We start from the raw sequence: 20,619 nt of genomic DNA on the forward strand, positions 1-20,619 counted from the left end.
TCCCACATAGTAATGTAGTCCCACGACTCAGCAGAAAGTCTGTGTCGACGAGAATGGTAATAATTATACTAACTTGTTCTTGATTGGGGACATATAAGTTACTTATTGTAAAGGTTTGGCCACCAATGGATAAAGAGACAATTATATACCTGGCCTTTTGGTCTACAAAACAGTTAATAATTTGGAGTGCCAGGGATTTATGAATGGCAATCGCCACTCCTTTAGTGCTTGAAATAGGATTATGGGCAAAATACCAGCTTGTGTAGTGTTTGCTTGATTATTGATGAATGGCTAGTTTTGAAATGGGTTTTCTGAAAGCAAATTATATGTACCTTGCGCCAGTGAAAATGGTAGAGGATCGGTGCAGGTTTTTCTGGGGTGTTGAGCTCTTTCGTGTTGAATGTAGCTATATTTATGTCCTCCACTTATGTTTTGTCTGATGTTCACTGAGGGAATTGAGGATAGAGGTATCCATGTTGTCTTGTCTCCTTGGTCAGATAGGAAATGTAAGAAAAATGTTAGGGCAAGAGTAAACCATAGTAAGACAATATCAAACAAAATCAGGGGGTGGTTACTCTCTGCTGATGAAACTAAAAAGTTGCACTCGTGTTTATGGAGTATGCAAGTCCCCAGTGGACAAGACCAAGGCTCCCAACCTATGTGGGGGGGAAAAGATGGTAGACATGTTATAGAGAACAGCTCCTGTAGAAATTAAATATGTAAAAGTAGAACAACTGGCATCTATCTCAACAAAATCATATAATTCAGAGCCAGCAGTAAAACTAACAATAGCCTTAATAGCTCTTAGGAAATTTAGATAAGGTCATCGAACCTAGGGGGCTTGGGATCAGGCAGTGTTTCTTGGACCCTGAGACTTAGGCTATGTGCCCACGTTTCAGAATGTTCGCAGAATTTTCCTGAACAAAACCTGACTCCTTTCGCAGGAAATCTGCTCGCGTTTTTTTTTCTGGAGCGTCCCAATACAATATATAGCGGAAAATTCGCAGATTTTCCGCTAAATTAATGAACATGCTGTATTTTTTTCCACAATGCCTTTTTTTGTGGAAAAAAACCGCAGCATGGAAACGCAAAAAATTGCATAATGCATTCAAGTTATGGGATGCTTGTAAGCGTTTTTTAAGCATTTTTGCAGTGGAAAACTGCCGCAAAAATGCTAAATGCTAAAAATCCAGAATGTGGGCACACAGCCTTAGCGTGGAAACGCCTCCTGCCCTCCTGGCGACCTTCTCCCAGGGAAAGACCCATTCCTGTAGCAGATGCAGACGGAGTGGAGTGATTGCTCGGTTGACTTATGGGTCCAAATGGATTCCGAGTCAGATGATATTTGGAAGGTCCAGACAGACTAAGAATACTAGCAAATCCTCCGGGGATTGTAATGACTGAGAACATTTTTGTACTGATAATGAATCCCTTTATCCCATAAGATGTCCAGTAGAGGTTTAAGTGCTGATGATTGCGCCAAGGTGTGATAGGATAGATCTGGCATAATCTGCATGGGTTTGTTGCTGTGTATGACAGTTTGTTTATTTTTCCGGCCCGCTTGAACAATGGACTCCTTCATTGGGAAGAAGTGAATGTGGCAAATTATGTCTTGAGGACAAGGGTCATCTGGATCAGGAGGGCGAAGAACTGTGTGCGCTCTATCAATTTCTTTTAGAGCACCGGGTGGGCAACCAAGAAGGTTATTGAAAATAGACAGGAGGACAAAGGGTATGTCTGTTGTATTGATTTACTCAGGCAGACTTTGTATTCAGAGGTTGTTCCTTTTGTTCCTATTCTCTAGGTTGTCCAGATTTTGCTGAACAGAGTACAGTAGCGCAGAATGTCCTTGAACCGTATCTTGCAGGATTGGTAAGGTAAAAGTTTCAGACTGTTGTGTTTTGGATAATTTGTCTACTCTGGTGGCTAGTGTGGAAATATCAAATTGAAATTGAGCAAATTGTTGCTTCCACTCTGTAACCACTTGATGAGCCAGGGCTGGTATATTACTTTTGGTGAGTATCGTTTGTAATAGTGCCCTTAAGTCTGCCAAGGATGCTGGTCTATCGTCCTCAGTGAATGAGTAATTAGGAAAGGATCCTCTTTCTGTGCTGACCCTGCAGGAAAACCTTATAGTTCATTTTAGGTTTATGTACCAAAGGCAGCCCTTGTCCAGCATCTATAGCAAAAATGGGTTGAGAGGTATTTGAGACAGCTACATTATCTTCATTTTAGGGTGTTTCTATGGCCCATGCAGGCCTGGTGGGAACATGTGGGTGGGATTCAGCCCACGATGAGCCTGTGGACAACCTAGATTGAGCCCCTAGATGAGATGCAGTCCATGTCAGTTCCTGTGTTTCTTCAGGAAAAGATAAGCCCATTTTACCCCTGTGATTCTCAGAGGACTGATGGGGGAGAGGTGTGACAGGTGAATTAAGTTGAGTGGTTCCAGTCACTGGTGCATTGAGGGATCTCACTTTAAACTTGGAGCGTCCTGGTGTCTGTGAGCCTCCATTATAATTGGGGTCAGAAAAGAGCTGAAGTGAGATGGGAGTTTTCCCTGCTGCCCTGTCCTGTGCAAGAATCCCCTCTGTTCTGGTCTTCTGTTATGGTCTGGTGATTAAGGAGCGACATGCGACTAGCTCTGGGCAGGTGGTAACTATACTGACAGCAGTTCCTGATCTTAATACAGACACTAGCAGTAGCCATGGGATGTTCCTGTCACTCCCTGGACACCTCGTCACAGCCGGAGATCTAGCTACCCCTAAAGGTAGAAGCAGGAAAGCTATCTTGCCTCAGAGAAAATCCCCAAAGGATAGGACAGCCCCCCACAAATAATGACTGTGAGAGGAGAAGGAAATGACATACGTAGTATGAAACAAGATTTAGCAAAGGAGGCCACTACTAGCTAGAAAGAATTAGTACAGGACAGAACACTGTGCGGTCAGTAATAAAAACTAGAAAAAGTCCACCGCAGAGAAATGCAAAAATCTCCACACCTGACTAAAGGTATGGAGGGCAAACTCTGCTGCCCAGAGCTTCAGCTTAGCTGAGTAGATACATACTGATAAGCTGGACAAATGATCAAAACATAGAAAGTGCTAAACAACAAAGTCCACAACAAGTGAACTGCAAAAAGACAAGCAAGGACTTAGCTTTGCTGAAATGGTCAGAGTGACAGGGAAATCCTCAGAGAGCCATGACTCCAAGCTCAACAATTGACAACTGGCATTGAATTAGGGAAAAGGCCAGACTAATATAGCAGAGCCAGAAAGACGATCAGTGAAAACAGCTGCTGATGCTAAATCCAAGAAGCAGCCATACCACTCAAAACCACAGGAGGGAGCCCAAGAGCAGAACTCACAAAAATGCTACTTATAACCACCGGAGGGAGCCCAAGAGCGGAATTCACAACAGTACCCCCCCCCTTGAGGAGGGGTCACCGAACCCTCACCAGAGCCCCCAGGCCGATCAGGACGAGCCAAATGAAAAGCACGAACCAAATCGGCGGCCTGGACATCAGAGGCAACCACCCAAGAATTATCCTCCTGGCCATAACCCTTCCACTTGACAAGATACTGAAACCTCCGCCTCGAAAAACAAGAATCCAAAATTTTCTCAACCACATATTCCAACTCCCCCTCAACCAACACCGGGGCAGGAGGAACATCGGGTACCACATAACAAAGATCTATGGAAAACATTGTGGATGGCAAAAGAGGCTGGAAGGGCCAAACGAAAAGACACTGGATTGATAATCTCAGAAATCTTATAAGGACCAATAAACCGAGGCTTGAACTTAGGGGAAGAAACCTTCATAGGAACATGACGAGAGGATAACCAGACCAAATCCCCCACACGAAGCTGAGGACCAACACACCGAGGGCGGTTAGCAAAACGCTGAGCCTTTTCCTGAGACAACGTCAAATTGTCTACCACATGAGTCCAAATCTGCTGCAACCTGTCCATCACAGAATCCACACCAGGACAATCAGAAGGCTCAACCTGCCCTGAAGAAAAACGAGGATGGAAACCAAAATTACAAAAGAAAGGCGAAACCAAAGTAGCCGAACTGGCCCGATTATTAAGGGCAAACTCGGCCAACGGCAAGAAAGCCACCCAATCATCCTGATCAGCAGACACAAAGCATCTCAAATAGGTTTCCAAGGTTTGGGTAGTTCGCTCAGTTTGGCCATTTGTCTGAGGATGGAACGCCGAAGAAAAAGACAAATTAATGCCCGTCTTAGCACAAAAGGCCCCCCAAAACCTGGAAACAAACTGGGAACCTCTGTCAGACACAATATTCTCTGGAATGCCATGCAAACGAACCACATGCTGAAAAAATAATGGAACCAAATCAGAGGAGGAAGGCAATTTAGGCAAAGGTACCAAATGGACCATTTTAGAGAACCGGTCACAAACCACCCAGATAACAGACATCCTCTGGGACACAGGTAGATCTGAAATAAAATCCATGGAAATATGCGTCCAAGGCCTCTCCGGGACAGGCAAAGGCAAAAGCAACCCACTAGCGCGGGAACAGCAGGGCTTAGCCCGGGCACAAGTCCCACAGGACTGCACAAAAGAACGCACATCCCACGACAAGGAAGGCCACCAAAAGGACCTAGCAACCAAATCTCTGGTACCAAAAATCCCAGGATGACCGGCCAACACAGAACAATGGACCTCAGAAATTACCTTACTTGTCCATCTATCAGGAACAAACAGCTTCCCCACAGGACAGCGGTCAGGTTTATCAGCCTGAAATTCCTGAAGCGCCCGCCGCAAATCAGGGGAGATGGCAGACAGAATCACCCCTTCCCTAAGAATGCCAACCGGCTCAAGGACTCCAGGAGAATCAGGCAAAAAACTCCTAGAGAGGGCATCCGCTTTAACATTCTTAGATCCTGGAAGATATGAGACCACAAAATCAAAATGGGAGAAAAACAGGGACCACCGAGCCTGTCTAGGGTTCAGCCGCTTGGCCGACTCGAGGTAAATCAGATTCTTATGATCGGTCAAGACCACAATGCGGTGCTTGGCTCCCTCAAGCCAATGTCGCCACTCCTCAAATGCCCACTTCATAGCCAACAACTCCCGATTGCCGACATCATAATTGCGTTCCGCAGGCGAAAACTTTCGGGAAAAGAAGGCACATGGCTTCATCAAGGAACCATCAGAATTCCTCTGTGACAAAACGGCCCCTGCCCCAATCTCAGAAGCGTCAACCTCAACCTGGAAAGGAAGAGAAACATCCGGCTGACGCAAGACGGGGCAGAAGTAAATCGGCGTTTAAGCTCCTGAAAGGCCTCAGCAGCCTTAGAGGACCAATTAGTCACATCAGCGCCTTTCTTCGTCAAATCGGTCAGGGGTTTAACCACACTAGAGAAGTTGGCAATGAAACGGCGATAAAAATTAGCAAAGCCCAAAAATTTCTGAAGGCTCTTCACAGATGTGGGTTGAATCCAGTCATGAATGGCTTGGACCTTAACAGGATCCATTTCTATAGACGAAGGAGAAAAAATAAACCCCAAAAAAGAGACCTTCTGAACTCCAAATAGGCACTTAGACCCCTTCACAAATAGAGCATTATCACGAAGGATCTGAAATACCATCCTGACCTGCTTCACATGAGACTCCCAATCATTGGAAAAAATCAAAATATCATCCAAATACACAATCAAGAATTTGTCAAGATAATTGCGGAAAATATCATGCATAAAGGACTGAAATACAGAAGGAGCATTAGAAAGCCCGAAAGGCATCACCAGGTATTCAAAATGGCCTTCGGGCGTATTAAATGCAGTTTTCCATTCGTCACCCTGTTTAATACGAACAAGATTATATGCCCCTCAAAGGTCAATCTTGGTAAACCAACTAGCCCCCTTAATCCGAGCAAACAAATCAGAGAGCAAAGGTAAAGGGTATTGGAATTTGACCGTGATCTTATTAAGAAGGCGATAATCAATACAGGGTCTCAAGGAGCCATCCTTCTTGGCAACAAAAAAGAATCCCGCTCCCAATGGTGACGAAGACGGCCGAATATGCCCCTTCTCTAAAGACTCCTTTACATAGCTCCGCATGGCGGTATGTTCAGGCACAGACAGGTTGAAAAGTCGGCCCTTAGGGAACTTACAGCCAGGAATCAAGTCAATAGCACAATCACAGTCCCTATGTGGAGGAAGGGAACTGGACTTGGGCTCATCAAATACATCCTGGAAATCTGACAAAAATTCAGGAACATCAGAAGAGGGGGAAGAGGAAATTGACATTAAAGGAACGTCACTATGTACCCCTTGACAACCCCAACTAGTCACAGACATTGATTTCCAATCCAGCACTGGATTGTGTACTTGTAACCATGGAAAACCCAGTACAACAACATCATGTAAATTATGCAACACCAGAAAACGGCAATCTTCCTGATGTGCTGGAGCCATGCACATAGTCAGCTGAGTCCAATACTGAGGTTTATTCTTGGCCAACGGTGTAGCATCAATACCCCTTAAGGCAGAGGTCCCCAACCTTTTTTGCACCAGGGACCGGCTTTAAGCAAGACCAGTTTTCCATGGCCCGGTGGGGGTGGGGCAGGGGCGGGGCTTTGGTCATATGGGGGTGGGGTTATGGAGGGATGGAGCTTAGTGCATACTTATCATATAATTATGACATTTATAATGAGAATGTGATTCAACTTACCATAGGTTCAGAATGAGTGGGAGCACCATGCTTGTTTCCCTGGTGCTTTGCACCATTATTGCCCCATAGCTGTGCCATATAGTGCTCTGCACCATTATTGCCCCATAGCTGTGCCATACAGTGCTCTGCACCGTTTATTATTGCCCCATAGCTGTGCCATACAGTGCTCTGCACCGTTCATAATTGCCCCATAGCTGTGCCATATAGTGCTCTGCACCGTTCATAATTGCCCCATAGCTGTGCCATATAGTGCTCTGCACCGTTCATAATTGCCCCATAGCTGTGCCATACAGTGCTCTGCACCATTATTGCCCCATAGCTGTGCCATATAGTGCTCTGCACCATTATTGCCCCATAGCTGTGCCATATAGTGCTCTGCACCATTGCCCCATAGCTGTGCCATACAGTGCTCTGCACCATTATTGCCCCATAGCTGTGCCATATAGTGCTCTGCACCATTATTGCCCCATAGCTGTGCCATATAGTGCTCTGCACCATTGCCCCATAGCTGTGCCATACAGTGCTCTGCACCATTATTGCCCCATAGCTGTGCCATATAGTGCTCTGCACCATTATTGCCCCATAGCTGTGCCATATAGTGCTCTGCACCATTGCCCCATAGCTGTGCCATACAGTGCTCTGCACCATTATTGCCCCATAGCTGTGCCATATAGTGCTCTGCACCATTATTGCCCCATAGCTGTGCCATACAGTGCTCTGCACCATTGCCCCATAGCTGTGCCATATAGTGCTCTGCACCATTATTGCCCCATAGCTGTGCCATATAGTGCTCTGCACCATTATTGCCCCATAGCTGTGCCATACAGTGCTCTGCACCATTATTGCCCCATAGCTGTGCCATATAGTGCTCTGCACCATTATTGCCCCATAGCTGTGCCATATAGTGCTCTGCACCATTATTGCCCCATAGCTGTGCCATATAGTGCTCTGCACCATTATTGCCCCATAGCTGTGCCATACAGTGCTCTGCACCATTGCCCCATAGCTGTGCCATATAGTGCTCTGCACCATTATTGCCCCATAGCTGTGCCATATAGTGCTCTGCACCGTCCATTATTGCCCCATAGCTGTGCTGCTGCAATAAAAATAATAAAACACATACTCACCTGTCTTGCTTGCAGCTCCTCGGCGCCATCTTCCCGGCGTCTCTCTGCACTGACTGATCAGGCAGAGGGCGGCGCGCACACTATATGCGTCATCGCGCCCTCTGCCTGCAGTCAGTGCGGAGAGACGCCGGGAAGATGGAGACAGCGCCCGGCGTGTGGAACGAGGACACGTAAATATGCGATACTTACCTGCTCCCGGCGTCCCGCTCCTTCCCCCGGACAGCTGGTCTTCGGTGCCGCAGCCTCTTCCTCTGTCAGCGGTCACCGGCACCGCTGATTAGAGAAATGAATTATGCGGCTCCGCCCCTATGGGAGGTGGAGCCGCCTATTCATTTCTCTAATGAGCGGTCCCACGTGACCGCTGAACAGGGGCGCCGCGGACCGGCTGAAAAACCCCAACGGCCCGGTCCTGGTCCGCGGACCGGCGGTTGGGGACCTCTGCCTTAAGGGTATGGGACTCTGCAAAGGCTGCAAAGAAAAACCACAGCGCCTAGCGAATTCTAAGTCCATTAAGTTTTGAGCAGCGCCCGAATCCACAAATGCCATGACAGAAAAAGATGACAATGAGCAAATCAGGGTCACAGACAGGAGAAACTTAGGCTGCACAGTACTAATGGTAACAGATCTAGCGACCCTCTTAATACGCTTAGGGCAATCAGAAATAGCATGAGCAGAATCCCCACAGTAAAAACACAGCCCATTCTGACGTCTGTATCCCCTCTGTTCCGCTCTAGTCAAAATCCTATCACATTGCATAGGCTCAGGACTCTGCTCCGAGGACGCTGCCATATGGTGCACCACTTTGCGTTCGCGCAGGCGCCGATCAATCTGAATGGCCAGAGACATAGATTTGCTCAAACCAACAGGCGTGGGGAACCCCACCATAACATCTTTAAGGGCTTCAGAAAGACCCTTTCTGAAAATTGCTGCCAGAGCGTCCTCATTCCATTTAGTGAGCACAGACCATTTTCTAAATTTCTGGCAGTATAATTCTGCCGCTTCCTGACCCTGACACAGGGCCAACAGTGTTTTCTCAGCATGCTCTACAGAGTTAGGTTCGTCATACAATAATCCAAGCGATTGAAAAAATGCATCTACATTAAGCAATGCCGGATCCCCTGACTCAAGGGAGAATGCCCAGTCCTGAGGGTCACCACGCAGCAGAGAAATAACTATTTTTACTTGCTGAATGGGGTCACCAGAGGAACGGGGTTTCAGAGCAAAAAACAATTTGCAGTTATTTTTAAAGTTCAAAAACTTAGATCTATCCCCGTAAAACAAATCTGGAGTAGGAATTCTAGGCTCTAAGGCCGGAGTCTGAACAACATAATCTTGAATACTCTGTACTCTTGCAGCAAGCTGATCCACACGAGAAAACAACCCCTGAACATCCATGCCCGCATCCAAATCCTGAATCACCCAGAGATTAAGAGGAAGGAAAAAGACAAAACAGACTAAAGAAAAAAAAAATGGCTCAGAACTCTTTTTCTTTTCCTTCTTTTGAGATGCATTCAGCTCATTTTTGGCCAGTTGTACTGTTATGGTCTGGTGTTTAAGGAGCGACATGCGACTAGCTCTGGGCAGGTGGTAACTATACTGACCGCAGTTCCTGATCTTAACACAGACACTAGCAGTAGCCGTGGGAGGTTCCTGTCCCTGGACACCTCGTCACAGCCGGAGATCTAGCTACCCCTAAAGGTAGAAGCAGGAAAGCTATCTTGCCTCAGAGAAAATCCCCAAAGGATAGGACAGCCCCCCACAAATAATGACTGTGAGAGGAGAGGAGAAGGAAATAACATACGTAGTATGAAACAAGATTTAGCAAAGGAGGCCACTACTAGCTAGAAAGAATTAGTACAGGACAGAACACTGTGCGGTCAGTAATAAAAACTAGAAAAAGTCCACCGCAGAGAATTGCAAAAATCTCCACACCTGACTAAAGGTGTGGAGGGCAAACTCTGCTGCCCAGAGCTTCAGCTTAGCTGACTAGATACATACTGATAAGCTGGACAAATGAGCAAAACATAGAAAGTGCTAAACAACAAAGTCCACAACAAGTGAACTGCAAAAAGACAAGCAAGGACTTAGCTTTGCTGAAATGGTCAGAGTGACAGGGAAATCCTCAGAGAGCCATGACTCCAAGCTCAACAATTGACAACTGGCATTGAATTAGGGAAAAGGCCAGACTAATATAGCAGAGCCAGAAAGATGATCAGTGAAAACAGCTGCTGATGCTAAATCCAAGAAGCAGCCATACCACTCAAAACCACAGGAGGGAGCCCAAGAGCAGAACTCACAAAAATGCTACTTATAACCACCGGAGGGAGCCCAAGAGCGGAATTCACAACAGTCTTCTGTCTATTCCAACACATTTGATATCATGGAGGATATCACAGGAATGTGAGGGGGAAGTCAGGGTGCTTTGCGTGTTAGACAGTTGCGCCAACACTGCAGGCTGCAGAGGGCGGCAGCCCTCTTGTATTGTCGCCGTCTCCTCTGACAATTCTTCCCATATGGCTTCTTTTTTATCCTGGCTACAGGAGGGACTCAGTGGAGGACTCCTGTTTATCTGTTGGGCCACAAATACTTGCGGTGCTACTTCATGTGCCTTCGTTGTTGGATGCTCATTTTGGGGGCTCCGGATCCCTCTCCTGTTATGATTCAGCTGCAGGGACCTCAGGATTTGTCTGCCAGAATGGGTGACGTATGCATCCATGTCAACGTGGAGGGATGTGGATCTTTGTGGTGTACTTTTGCTCTGGTTGTCTTGGTTGTTTTGCCCATGATGTCAGTGTTTTGTTGGGAAACTGTGGAGGAGCTCAGAAAAGCACGTCTTCTCAGACTCATGTCTAGCTACATTTCCCAACCCATTGCTGTTTAATTTATATTCAACTTATAATATTGTCGGGGTCGTCACGACAATAGCCTTCATTCACCAGTCATCCCAAATTAGACTATGAGCATTGGTACCAGGTAAGAATGAGTCAGACAAAGAGCTGGTTCAATCTCAGTGCATGCTCGTGCTTCTACAATTATTAGCAAGGGTCACAGCAACTGAACTTTATTTCCTGATACACAGCATCATGTAGTGTATTAGGGGAAGGCGTGCAATAGGCGGGGTTAGGCGGGGTTTAAGCAATATATGTCTAGTATCCGGTCTTTCTGGTTAGTCCTGACGTCATTTGGTGGATCCTCTTCTCTCCACGTATCTCAGGTTTCGACTTCAGCAGAAACGATACTTAGCTTCTCAGAAACAAAACTAGGGCATAGGTGAATACTAGCAGCCTTTTTAAATATAGTTACATTTGCATCAGCAAGCAAAGGGGAAAACTTATTGTTTCACAGCATAAGAATATAAAAGTACAAAAAGTGTATAAAGATATATCTTTTCACCCTGACAATTCCCCCCTAAACACTAAGCTTTTCCCTAAAAAAAAGAAAGAAAGATCCTTCGAGACTGTCCATGTGATGGGGAAAGGGGAGGTGGATTTCTTCATCCAGACACATCAGAAGCTCTCCCCTTGCGAGAGGCCTCCAGGCAGCTGAACCCTTCACTAGCCTCACATAGAATTCTCCCGCTGTCCCTAGACTAAGTCTCTTAGCGTCATCTGAAAATAGGGGGTTTTGTCTAATTTCTTGAGGGGGACATACTTAGGGATCTCCCCTGGATCAGTACCATCGTACTCTGGTGGGTCTACTTCTTGATTGAGGAAGGTGCCAGTCAGAGTTGCCTCAGCAATAACCTTTTTATACAAGGGAATAACACAACAGAGGATTATCGATCCAACTATAAGGAGGGCAATCAGTACCAGACAAGCTTGTTGAAGGAATCCCTTGAGCCCACCCAACCAGCCGGAAAAGAAAGATGTGTCTACTCCAGCATTAGTTTTCAATTCTGCTGCCAACCCAGTTATCTTTTTAAGGGCTATCATGGTCTTTCCATTCACCCCAGAGTTCTGAGAGATATAGGTACAACACTCCTCTCCCACCATCCCACAGACTCCTCCTTTCTCAGCTAAGATCATATCAAGGGCTAGTCGGTTTTGGAGGGTCATTCTAGTATTAGGGCCCAATTCCTCAACTATACCCTGAAAGGCATCACGGCTATAATTGACGAATCTTTGTTCACTGTAATATATGTAATTGATCCAATTAACATATTTATTGATCTGCACCTGTGGGATTAATGAAGCAAAGCCAGCATAGATCTGGTTCTGGGCTTTAAACTGGTCAGGCACCCCCCTTGGCACTCCAATGGCATCAATATATACTAGTGGATCTTCTTCATAACTCATGTGGAGCTGATCAAGGCTTCTCATCTTTCTGATAGGTTCATCAGGTACCTCTGGATCCCAAGTTAAAATCTTGAGCTGCATAGCTAGTTTAACAAGGGTGCATTGACCTGTCCAGGCATTAGGCAACCTAGGATGGAGCTTACCATCTCCACATAACCAATAAATGTCGTACATATATTGTGTATGATTAATTAGCAAGTCAGTATCTAGGGAACTGTTCTCTTTGCAGAAACCTGTCTCGAAGATCCCTACTGGTGTACCTGTGGTGTCGTGGGAATTATAGCAGGTATAATTGTCAGCTAATACGGTTACTTCTCCTGGGACCTTTAGTTTGGGTTCCTCATGAATTAGTGGGACATAATCTGGGCAATCTGTGGACTTTAGACCCTTCAACAGATTCATGACACAGGCAGTGGTATTGTCATCAGGAAAAAGCAGTGCATGTGTGTATAGATATGTTTTCGCAGCAGCACAAGCAATACATCCTACAGAGATATTCTGAACTCTTACATTGTATCTTACCCATTCTAACCATAGGTTTTTCCTTGGGGCTGTTTGTGTTTCTATGGAGAAGACTTCTTGCCAACTGAGACCTGGAATTGGGATTACTTCGTTAGGCTACGTTCACATTTGCGTTGTGCGCCGCAGCGTCGGCGCCGCAGCGCACAACGCAAACAAAAACGCGGCAAAACGCACGCTAAAACGCTGCGTTTTGCGCCGCATGCGTCCTTTTTGGCCGAAAGTTGGACGCAAAAAAAATGCAACTTGAAGCGTTTCTTGCGTCCAACGCTTGCGGCCATGCGGCGCAAAACGCAGCACAACGCATGTCCATGCGCCCCCATGTTAAATATAGGGGCGCATGACGCATGCGGCGCCGCTGCGGCGCCCGACGCTGCGGCGCTGACCGCAAATGTGAACGTAGCCTTAACTACATTTTGCAAACGCTCACCTGGGCCTGTTTTAGCTGTACTGGTAACGGGGGCCTTGGTTGGTCTGAAGCTAATATCCTGGAGCTGTATATGGCCTAAATTCCCATAGTATCCACCATTAAATACATTATGAAAATGCCTTCCCAGTACAAACGTCTGCAGGTCAGCAGATTGGGGGCTTTCAAGATTTAGGAGGAGGGGGTGACAGTTTCTACCCCATTTACAGCCCCTAGGTGGTTGTAAAAGGGCTGTTAGATGCATTCTCCCGCGAAGACTCCTATCCGTCCCATCCTTAGGGGACATGGCTTCGCTAGGTCTATATCCCCAATCATCCCCCGTATTCCAGGCAGCATCTGACCAATAATAACAATTATTATTGTTATTTCTGGTAACACATATATAAAACTGGATGATTCCCTCTACCACCTGTTGAGTCTCGAGGCACTTGACTACATCGCAGAAATCAAATTGCCAGATATTTACCGGGGTCGTCAAGTTTACCCAGAGAATAGTGGCACCGGGATTCTTATTTACAATAGGGGCCGAAGAGGTAGGGGCGAGGATGGCCCCCAGCCCCAGGACCAAAAACAACAGCAACATTTCCCTTCAATCACTACTGTGACTAAACGCTGGTTCGGTCTCTTTTACAGTGTGAGGCGTGGATCCAGCTAGGTTTTCCTTCGAGCTTGACAGCTGTGGCTGTGGTCAGGAGCACTTGGTATGGTCCGTCAAATCTTGGTTCCAGGCTCTTCCGGACGTGCCGCTTTATCGCTACCCAGTCTCCTGGCTCCAAGGGATGGTGTCCAGGAACCTTGTCTGGGTCTGGAAGAGAACTGAAGACAGTTAAATGCACTTTGGCAAGGTGTCCATGTAAGGCCTGCACATAGCTAGTCAAGTCCTGGTACTTGAGCTGCAACTGTTGTGGAAAGAAACATCCAATATTGGGGCCCCTGCCAAACAGAATCTCATACGGTGACAGTCCTGTCTTCCTGTTTGGGATATATCTTACTGAAAACAAAGCTAGAGGGAGGCATTCTGTCCATGGTTTACCAGTCTTTGCCATTGCCTTCTGGATTTTAAGCTTAAGAGTTCCATTTAGTCTCTCCACTTTTCCACTGCTCCGTGGATGGTATGGAGTATGCAATGCTTGACTTACCCCCAGTGCTGCCATTACCTCTGACATGATCTCTCCAGTAAAATGGGAACCCCGATCGCTTTCAATGACCTCAGGAACTCCATACCTGCATATGATCTCAGCCATCAGTTTCTTCGCCGTTGTCTTAGCCGTAGCTTTGGCAACTGGGTAGGCTTCTGGCCAACCTGAAAATAAATCAATGCAGACCAACACATACTCATACGTCCCTACTCTAGGCAACTGAATATAATCAATCTGCAGTCTCTGGAATGGGTAAAGGGGCCGGGGAGTGTGTTTGGATGGAGTTTTCACTGTCCTACCCTGATTATGTGTGGCACATATCATGCAGCTCTGTACCTGCCTTTCTGCGCAGGTGGAAAACCCGGGGGCAATCCATTGTTTCTGTAGGGTGTCACACATGGCCGTCTTCGAGTGGTGCACATTCCCGTGCAGAACCTGTGCCATCATTGGGTACAGTACCTGTGGTAGGCAGACCTTTTCACCCCTCCCCCATAGTCCATTGATGGTATCAGAGTAAGCCCCTATCTCTTGCCACCTATTTTTCTCCTCCTTACTTGCCTGTTCTTGTAACCGGGCTAAGATGTCTTTTGACACAAGTGGAGATGGTGGGGTGTCTAGGTGATGAACTTTAGAGGCTACAGGAGTGCTTGCTGCTTTCTTGGCAGCCTGGTCTGCCAGTGCGTTACCCTTTGCCTGTCCATCAGTGCCTTTGGTATGTGCCTTTACCTTTATGATGCCTGCTTGGGTGAGAAGCTGTAGTGCATTCATAAGTTGCTGGACTGCCTCAGCATGTTTAATGGGGTGGCCATTTGCTGTCAGGAAAGCCCTGGCTCTCCAGATAGGCCCATAATCGTGTGCAGTGCCAAAAGCATACCTGGAATCAGTGTAGATATTTACAGTCTTACCTTCTGCTAGTTTGCACGCTTCTGTGAGCGCCTTGAGCTCTGCTTCTTGTGCAGACATATGAGCTGGCATTGACTCTGCCTTGATTACCTCATGTTCTGAGACCACAGCATATCCGGTACAGAAGCGTCCTTGGTCATCTTGGTGACGGGATCCATCTACAAAAAGCTCAAAATCAGCATTAGGTATGGGCACACTAGAGACAGTAGGGAGACCAGCCGTTTCCTGAGACATCAATTCTAGACAATCATGTGGTTTAGATACCTGATCTTTTTCCTCTGGATCCATTCTAGAAAGAAAAAGAGTGTCCTTTTCCATGTCACCTCCCCCTCCCCCATTTGGATCCATAGGAACTGGGAGAAGAGTAGCGGGGTTTAGGACAGTGCACCTTTTCAAAGTCACATTAGTAGGCATGAGAATAGCACACTGAAGTCGCAGCTGTCTGGCCATAGACAGGTGGCTAGGTTGTACTTGGTTAAGGATACTATGTACATCATGTGGGGTATGAACCATCAGTGGGTGATCCAAAACAATCTCTGAAGACTTGTGTAGCAACAGCTGAACAGACAACACAGCCTAAACACAAGAGGGGCTTCCTCTTGCCACTGTATCCAGGGGGCTGCTGTAATAAGCAACAGGTCTCTGTTTGTCTCCATAAAGCTGAGTCAGCACACCCGTAGCATGTCCTGCATAGGTGAGCACTGTCTGCAAGGCAGTCTGCAATACTGTACGGCAGTGCTCGGGTGTCTTGTAATCATATACGGGGCCTGCGGCGTGTAACACTATATCACAGGGCAAATTCCCTCCTTGGGTGGACATAGCGTCTCCTGGCTGCAAGGGGCCATAAGCGGCAAGGTAGGCCTGACACTCTTGGGCTATGACTGGGCCTCCCTTGTTAGCTATCTGTTGGGCCAAACCACCTCTATGTGACAGGGTAGAGTTGGCTGGGTTCACTATGGCTCCAACCTGGTGGGTAATTATGTCCCTATACCCCACTGAGAAAAGAACCTGGGAGCCCTGAGGTGTGATGTAGTAGCGTGAATGACAGGCGAACCAAACTTCAGGTTCTTGGAGAGTCTGGCCTTGTAGGTGTGAAGGTTTCACGGGAAGAGGAGGTCTAGGGGCCTTTCCGGGCTGGGGGGTCTGCACAGGGCCTGCAGGCAGCGGAGGTGCATTAGGGATCGTTACAGACTGCTCCAGGAGGGGATCACCTTCATCCTCAGATCCAGCAAGGCCCAGGGCCTCGCGTCTCGCTTGTGCAGCGGCCTTGAAGGTCGGGGTATTAGTTAAGGCCCGAAGGTCAAAGGCGTTATGGGCCGGAGTGTTTACAAATATAACTGTGGGTTGCACCGGAAGACTAGGCCCTAAGGCCGGAGCGGAAGCGGAAACAGTGGAGGCGGAAACAACATCGGCCGGCGCCGGAGGTTTCTCAGGAAGGGGTGGTCCTTGGTAGTACTCGCCGGAAGACGTCAGCACCGGAAATATTCCGGGTACACCAAGATGGCTGCCGGCGGAAGTGTGGCGTGCCCCACCTCCGTCCGTAGCCTGGGCAGAGTCCCGAGAACGACCCGCCCCGCACACGCGACAGGTTTCCGCCCAAGGCGGATTCTGCTCGCCACAGGCAGGACACACCCAAGCTTCTGGAGACCTCGTGTCGCCGCCATTATAAGGCGGTGTGTTCAACATCAGTGGCGCGGCGGCCATTTTACAATCTGCGAGATTACAGTTCGGAGGCATTTTAGAACCAAACATGGGCTCTGCATCTTCTGATCCTCCCTCTCCATCAACCTCTTTCCATCCCTCGTTCTTTAAGCCTCGCGCAACTCGTAAATGAGCTTGCGCTTCTTTTAACAATCCTTTATCCCTCAACATGCCCCTTTTGTTCTCTATGAGATTGTGCCATGTAGACGGCTGCAATCTCCCTGACGAGGGCAATCCTACATACTTGTACAACCTCCCAACATTCTTGACTGCCTTCTTGCCCTCCCGTGACTCTACTATTGTCTTGACTTCCACAGCATCCTCATCTAACTTGTGGGGCACGGACTTCTTCTGCTTTAAGAGATGCAACATGACTCACAGAATACTACGCCCTGCTGCAGCTCAGGCCGCTGACAACGACAATCAACACTGTGTCCTAAAGCACGGAACCTCGCGTTCAACGTACTATGAATATAGAGCCTCGCGCTTGATATTTCCTGTCCCTAACCTGAACAACAGTGATTACAGACTGTCCTGTCACGATATTCCAAACCGTTGGGAGGCGGTCTCCTAATGAGAGCCCTCCACTGAAATACAGGTGGTCCCTTCTCGGGACGTCTTAGTTACCTATCTATACAATATCACAGAGGCTGCGTCTCCTATCCCTTTCTCTAAGCCGCCCCCCAATCTACAACTTTCTCAATCTTTCAGTCTATTTCGCTACTAGACAATAGTCACGGGTAGGGTGGTTCAATGGAGTACGATGACCGGTGGAGGAGGTATGGTGTACACGAGGACGCGCAGAATGCGACGTCTCTCAGTTGCTGGTTCGGAGCGTGGCACGGGATCGCGCTCGGTCTCACCACTTGACCGGTCACCCCTCGGACCCATGGAGACCACAGACAAACCAATAACGGCTGAAACACTAGCAAGTGTGACACATACAGAGTATATGATCTCCACTTACCGTGTTTGGAGGATGATCAGTCCTCGAGGTCAGCCACTACGGGTGTCGTCCACGGACGTCCAGGGATGGGTCCAGGGGGTCTCGGATCGCTGACCACGCCCCACGTTCGGAGCGCCAAATTGTCGGGGTCGTCACGACAATACCCTTCATTCACCAGTCATCCCAAATTAGACTATGAGCATTGGTACCAGGTAAGAATGAGTCAGACAAAGAGCTGGTTCAATCTCAGTGCATGCTCGTGCTTCTACAAGTATTAGCAACGGTCACAGCAACTGAACTTTATTTCCTGATACACAGCATCATGTAGTGTATTAGGGGAAGGCGTGCAATAGGCGGGGTTTAAGCAATATATGTCTAGTATCCGGTCTTTCTGGTTAGTCCTGACGTCATCTGGTGGATCCTCTTCTCTCCCACGTATCTCAGGTTTCGACTCCAGCAGAAACGATACTTAGCTTCTCAGAAACAAAACTAGGGCATAGGTGAATACTAGCAGCCTTTTTAAATATAGTTACATTTGCATCAGCAAGCAAAAGGGAAAACTTATTGTTTCACAGCATAAGAATATAAAAGTACAAAAAGTGTATAAAGATATATCTTTTCACCCTGACAATATGTGATCTATACTTTTTACTCTTGGGTTCTCCACTGTTGCTTACCCACCAATTTTCGTCCTTGTCTCCATTGATGGAATTATCTGTATTTATTACTCTTATGACCTGTACCTAATAAAGTTTATTACATTTTAGTAACTTGTACCATTTGTTTTGTCCTGGCACACATCTTCTTTTTCGGTTTTCTCTGTTGTTCCAGTGCCTGTTGGGGACATCAATATTTAATACTTTCTCGGATTATAATTCCCGGGCTCTGTTATCACAAAGAACTCCACTGCATGTGGCGCCCAGTAAGTGCTGATATTATTTAGACATTGTCTTACTGCCTCTGTGCCAGTTGCCAGAATAAACGGTGGCATGTTACGCAACACTAAAATAGCAGTGACACATTGCAACATTGAATGTAATCATTTCCTCTTGTGACATGTCGCGACAGAGTCACATATATTTTCAAATGTATTGGATTTTCTGTCGCTGGTCGCAAGTCGCATATGACACACTTGTTTTAGAATTCAATGTAAATCGCACACGACATGCAACTTGTCTGCGGCTTGGCTATTTTGCTTACAGCAGAATGAGAGATGAAAATAGTCGCACAATACCAAAACATAGACAACTTGCACAGTATTTGGTTATGCATTTTATGCCTCCATGCAGCCCCATCCTTATCTACATGTTGGTAATGGAGACTGGAGTCTTCTGAACAAAACTTTTTTTTCTTTTTTTTGCAGAATAATAGATAAGATGAAGCAACCTAATGTCCGCTGATGTGGAAACAGAAGAAAGGGAATCATTGGCGAGGAACCCAGTGGGCTCAGTGATGCTGGAGGAGGACATGGACTGGATTTATGGAAGCATTCTTAGATTGACCCTGGAAATCATCTACACCGTCACTGGTGAGGTGAGGATTCTTATGATGCATTGGAATACATTGGCATATTATGGCTCCTTAATGTTTATTATTCTTATTTATTATTATAGCACCATTTATTTCATGGTGCTTTACATGTGAAAAGGGGTATTCATAATAAAAAACACGTACAATAATCTTCACCAACTGGTACAGGAGGAGAGAGAACGCTGCCCGTGAGGCTCACAATCTACATGGGATGGGTGAGGATACAGTAGGTGAGGGTAGTGCTGGTCGTGCAGCGGTATGGTGGAACAAGGGTTACTGCAGCTTGTAGGAAAAGGTTCCTTTTGAAGGTTTCCATGGTAGGAGAGAGTCCGATATGTTGGTGTAGAGAGTTCCAGAGTAGGGGGGATGCATGGGGAAATCTTGTATGTAATTGTAGGAAGAGGGGATTAGAGAAGGTGATCTTCTGCAGATCGGAGGTTGCATGCAGGTAAGTACTAGGAGACTAGGTCACAGATGTATGGAGGAGACAGGTTGTGGATGCCTTTGTATGCCATGGTTATTGTTTTTATCTGGAGTCTCTGGGCAATGGGGAACCATTGAAGGGATTGAGAGAGAGGAGAGGCCGGGGAATAGCAAGGAGACAGGTGGATTAGTCAGGCAGCAGAGTTTTGGATAGATTGGAGGGATGCAAGAGTGTTAGAATGGAGGTTGCAATAGTCGAGGCGTGAGATGATGATGAGGGCATGTGCTAGTGTTTTTGTAGATTATTGATTAAGGAATGTACGGATCCGGGAAATATTTTTGAGTTGGCAGGAAGTGGAAAGATCTTAGATATGTGGTTTGAAGGAGAGATTAGAGTCCAGAGTTACCCCAAGGCAGCAACCTTGCGAGACTGGGGAGAGTGAGCAGCCATTTATGTTAATGGATAGGTCTGTTGGAGAGATTGAGTGAGTTGGGGGACAGATGATGAATTCTGTTTTGTCCATGTTAAGTTTTAGAAATCGAGCAGATACGGATGAAATAGAAGACAGACATTGTGGCATTATGGTTAGTAAGGAGGTGATATCGGGTCCAGAGAGGTAGATCTGTATGTCATCAGTATAGAGATGATACTGAAAGCTGTGGGACTCTATGAGATGTCCCAGGCTGAAAGTGTAAATGGAGAAGAGCAGGGGTCATAGGACTGTACGTTGAGGGACACCGACAGATAGTGGGCGAGATGAGGAGGTGGTGAGTGAGTAGGAGACTTTGAATGTCCAGTCTGTTAGGTATAAAGAGATCCCAGATAGGGCCAAATCTGTAATGCCAGGAGATGAGAGAATCTGTAGTAAGAGGGAATGGTCGACTGTCAAAAGCAGATGTCAGATCCAGGAGG

At 46.9% G+C, this 20,619-nt stretch overlaps 1 protein-coding gene across 4 annotated transcripts in view; it reads left to right on the forward strand.

Annotated features, from left to right (window-relative positions):
- Positions 1 to 20,619, forward strand: part of LOC143764914 (oocyte zinc finger protein XlCOF7.1-like) — a 69,677-nt gene that overhangs the window by 43,955 nt on the left and 5,103 nt on the right. Inside the window, exons 2-4 of one of the 4 annotated variants that reach the window (XM_077251022.1) lie at positions 1,805 to 1,877; positions 18,585 to 18,675; positions 19,117 to 19,286. In XM_077251022.1, the coding sequence (XP_077107137.1) occupies positions 19,143 to 19,286 (144 nt within the window). In that variant the 5' untranslated portion in view covers positions 1,805 to 1,877; positions 18,585 to 18,675; positions 19,117 to 19,142. The remainder of the gene's footprint in view (positions 1 to 1,804; positions 1,878 to 18,584; positions 18,676 to 19,116; positions 19,287 to 20,619) is intronic. The other 3 variants (XM_077251021.1, XM_077251023.1, XM_077251019.1) reach the window with 3 other exon arrangements.

The sequence above is a fragment of the Ranitomeya variabilis genome, chromosome 4 (genome assembly GCF_051348905.1).
Source record: "Ranitomeya variabilis isolate aRanVar5 chromosome 4, aRanVar5.hap1, whole genome shotgun sequence".
NCBI lineage: Eukaryota > Metazoa > Chordata > Amphibia > Anura > Dendrobatidae > Ranitomeya > Ranitomeya variabilis.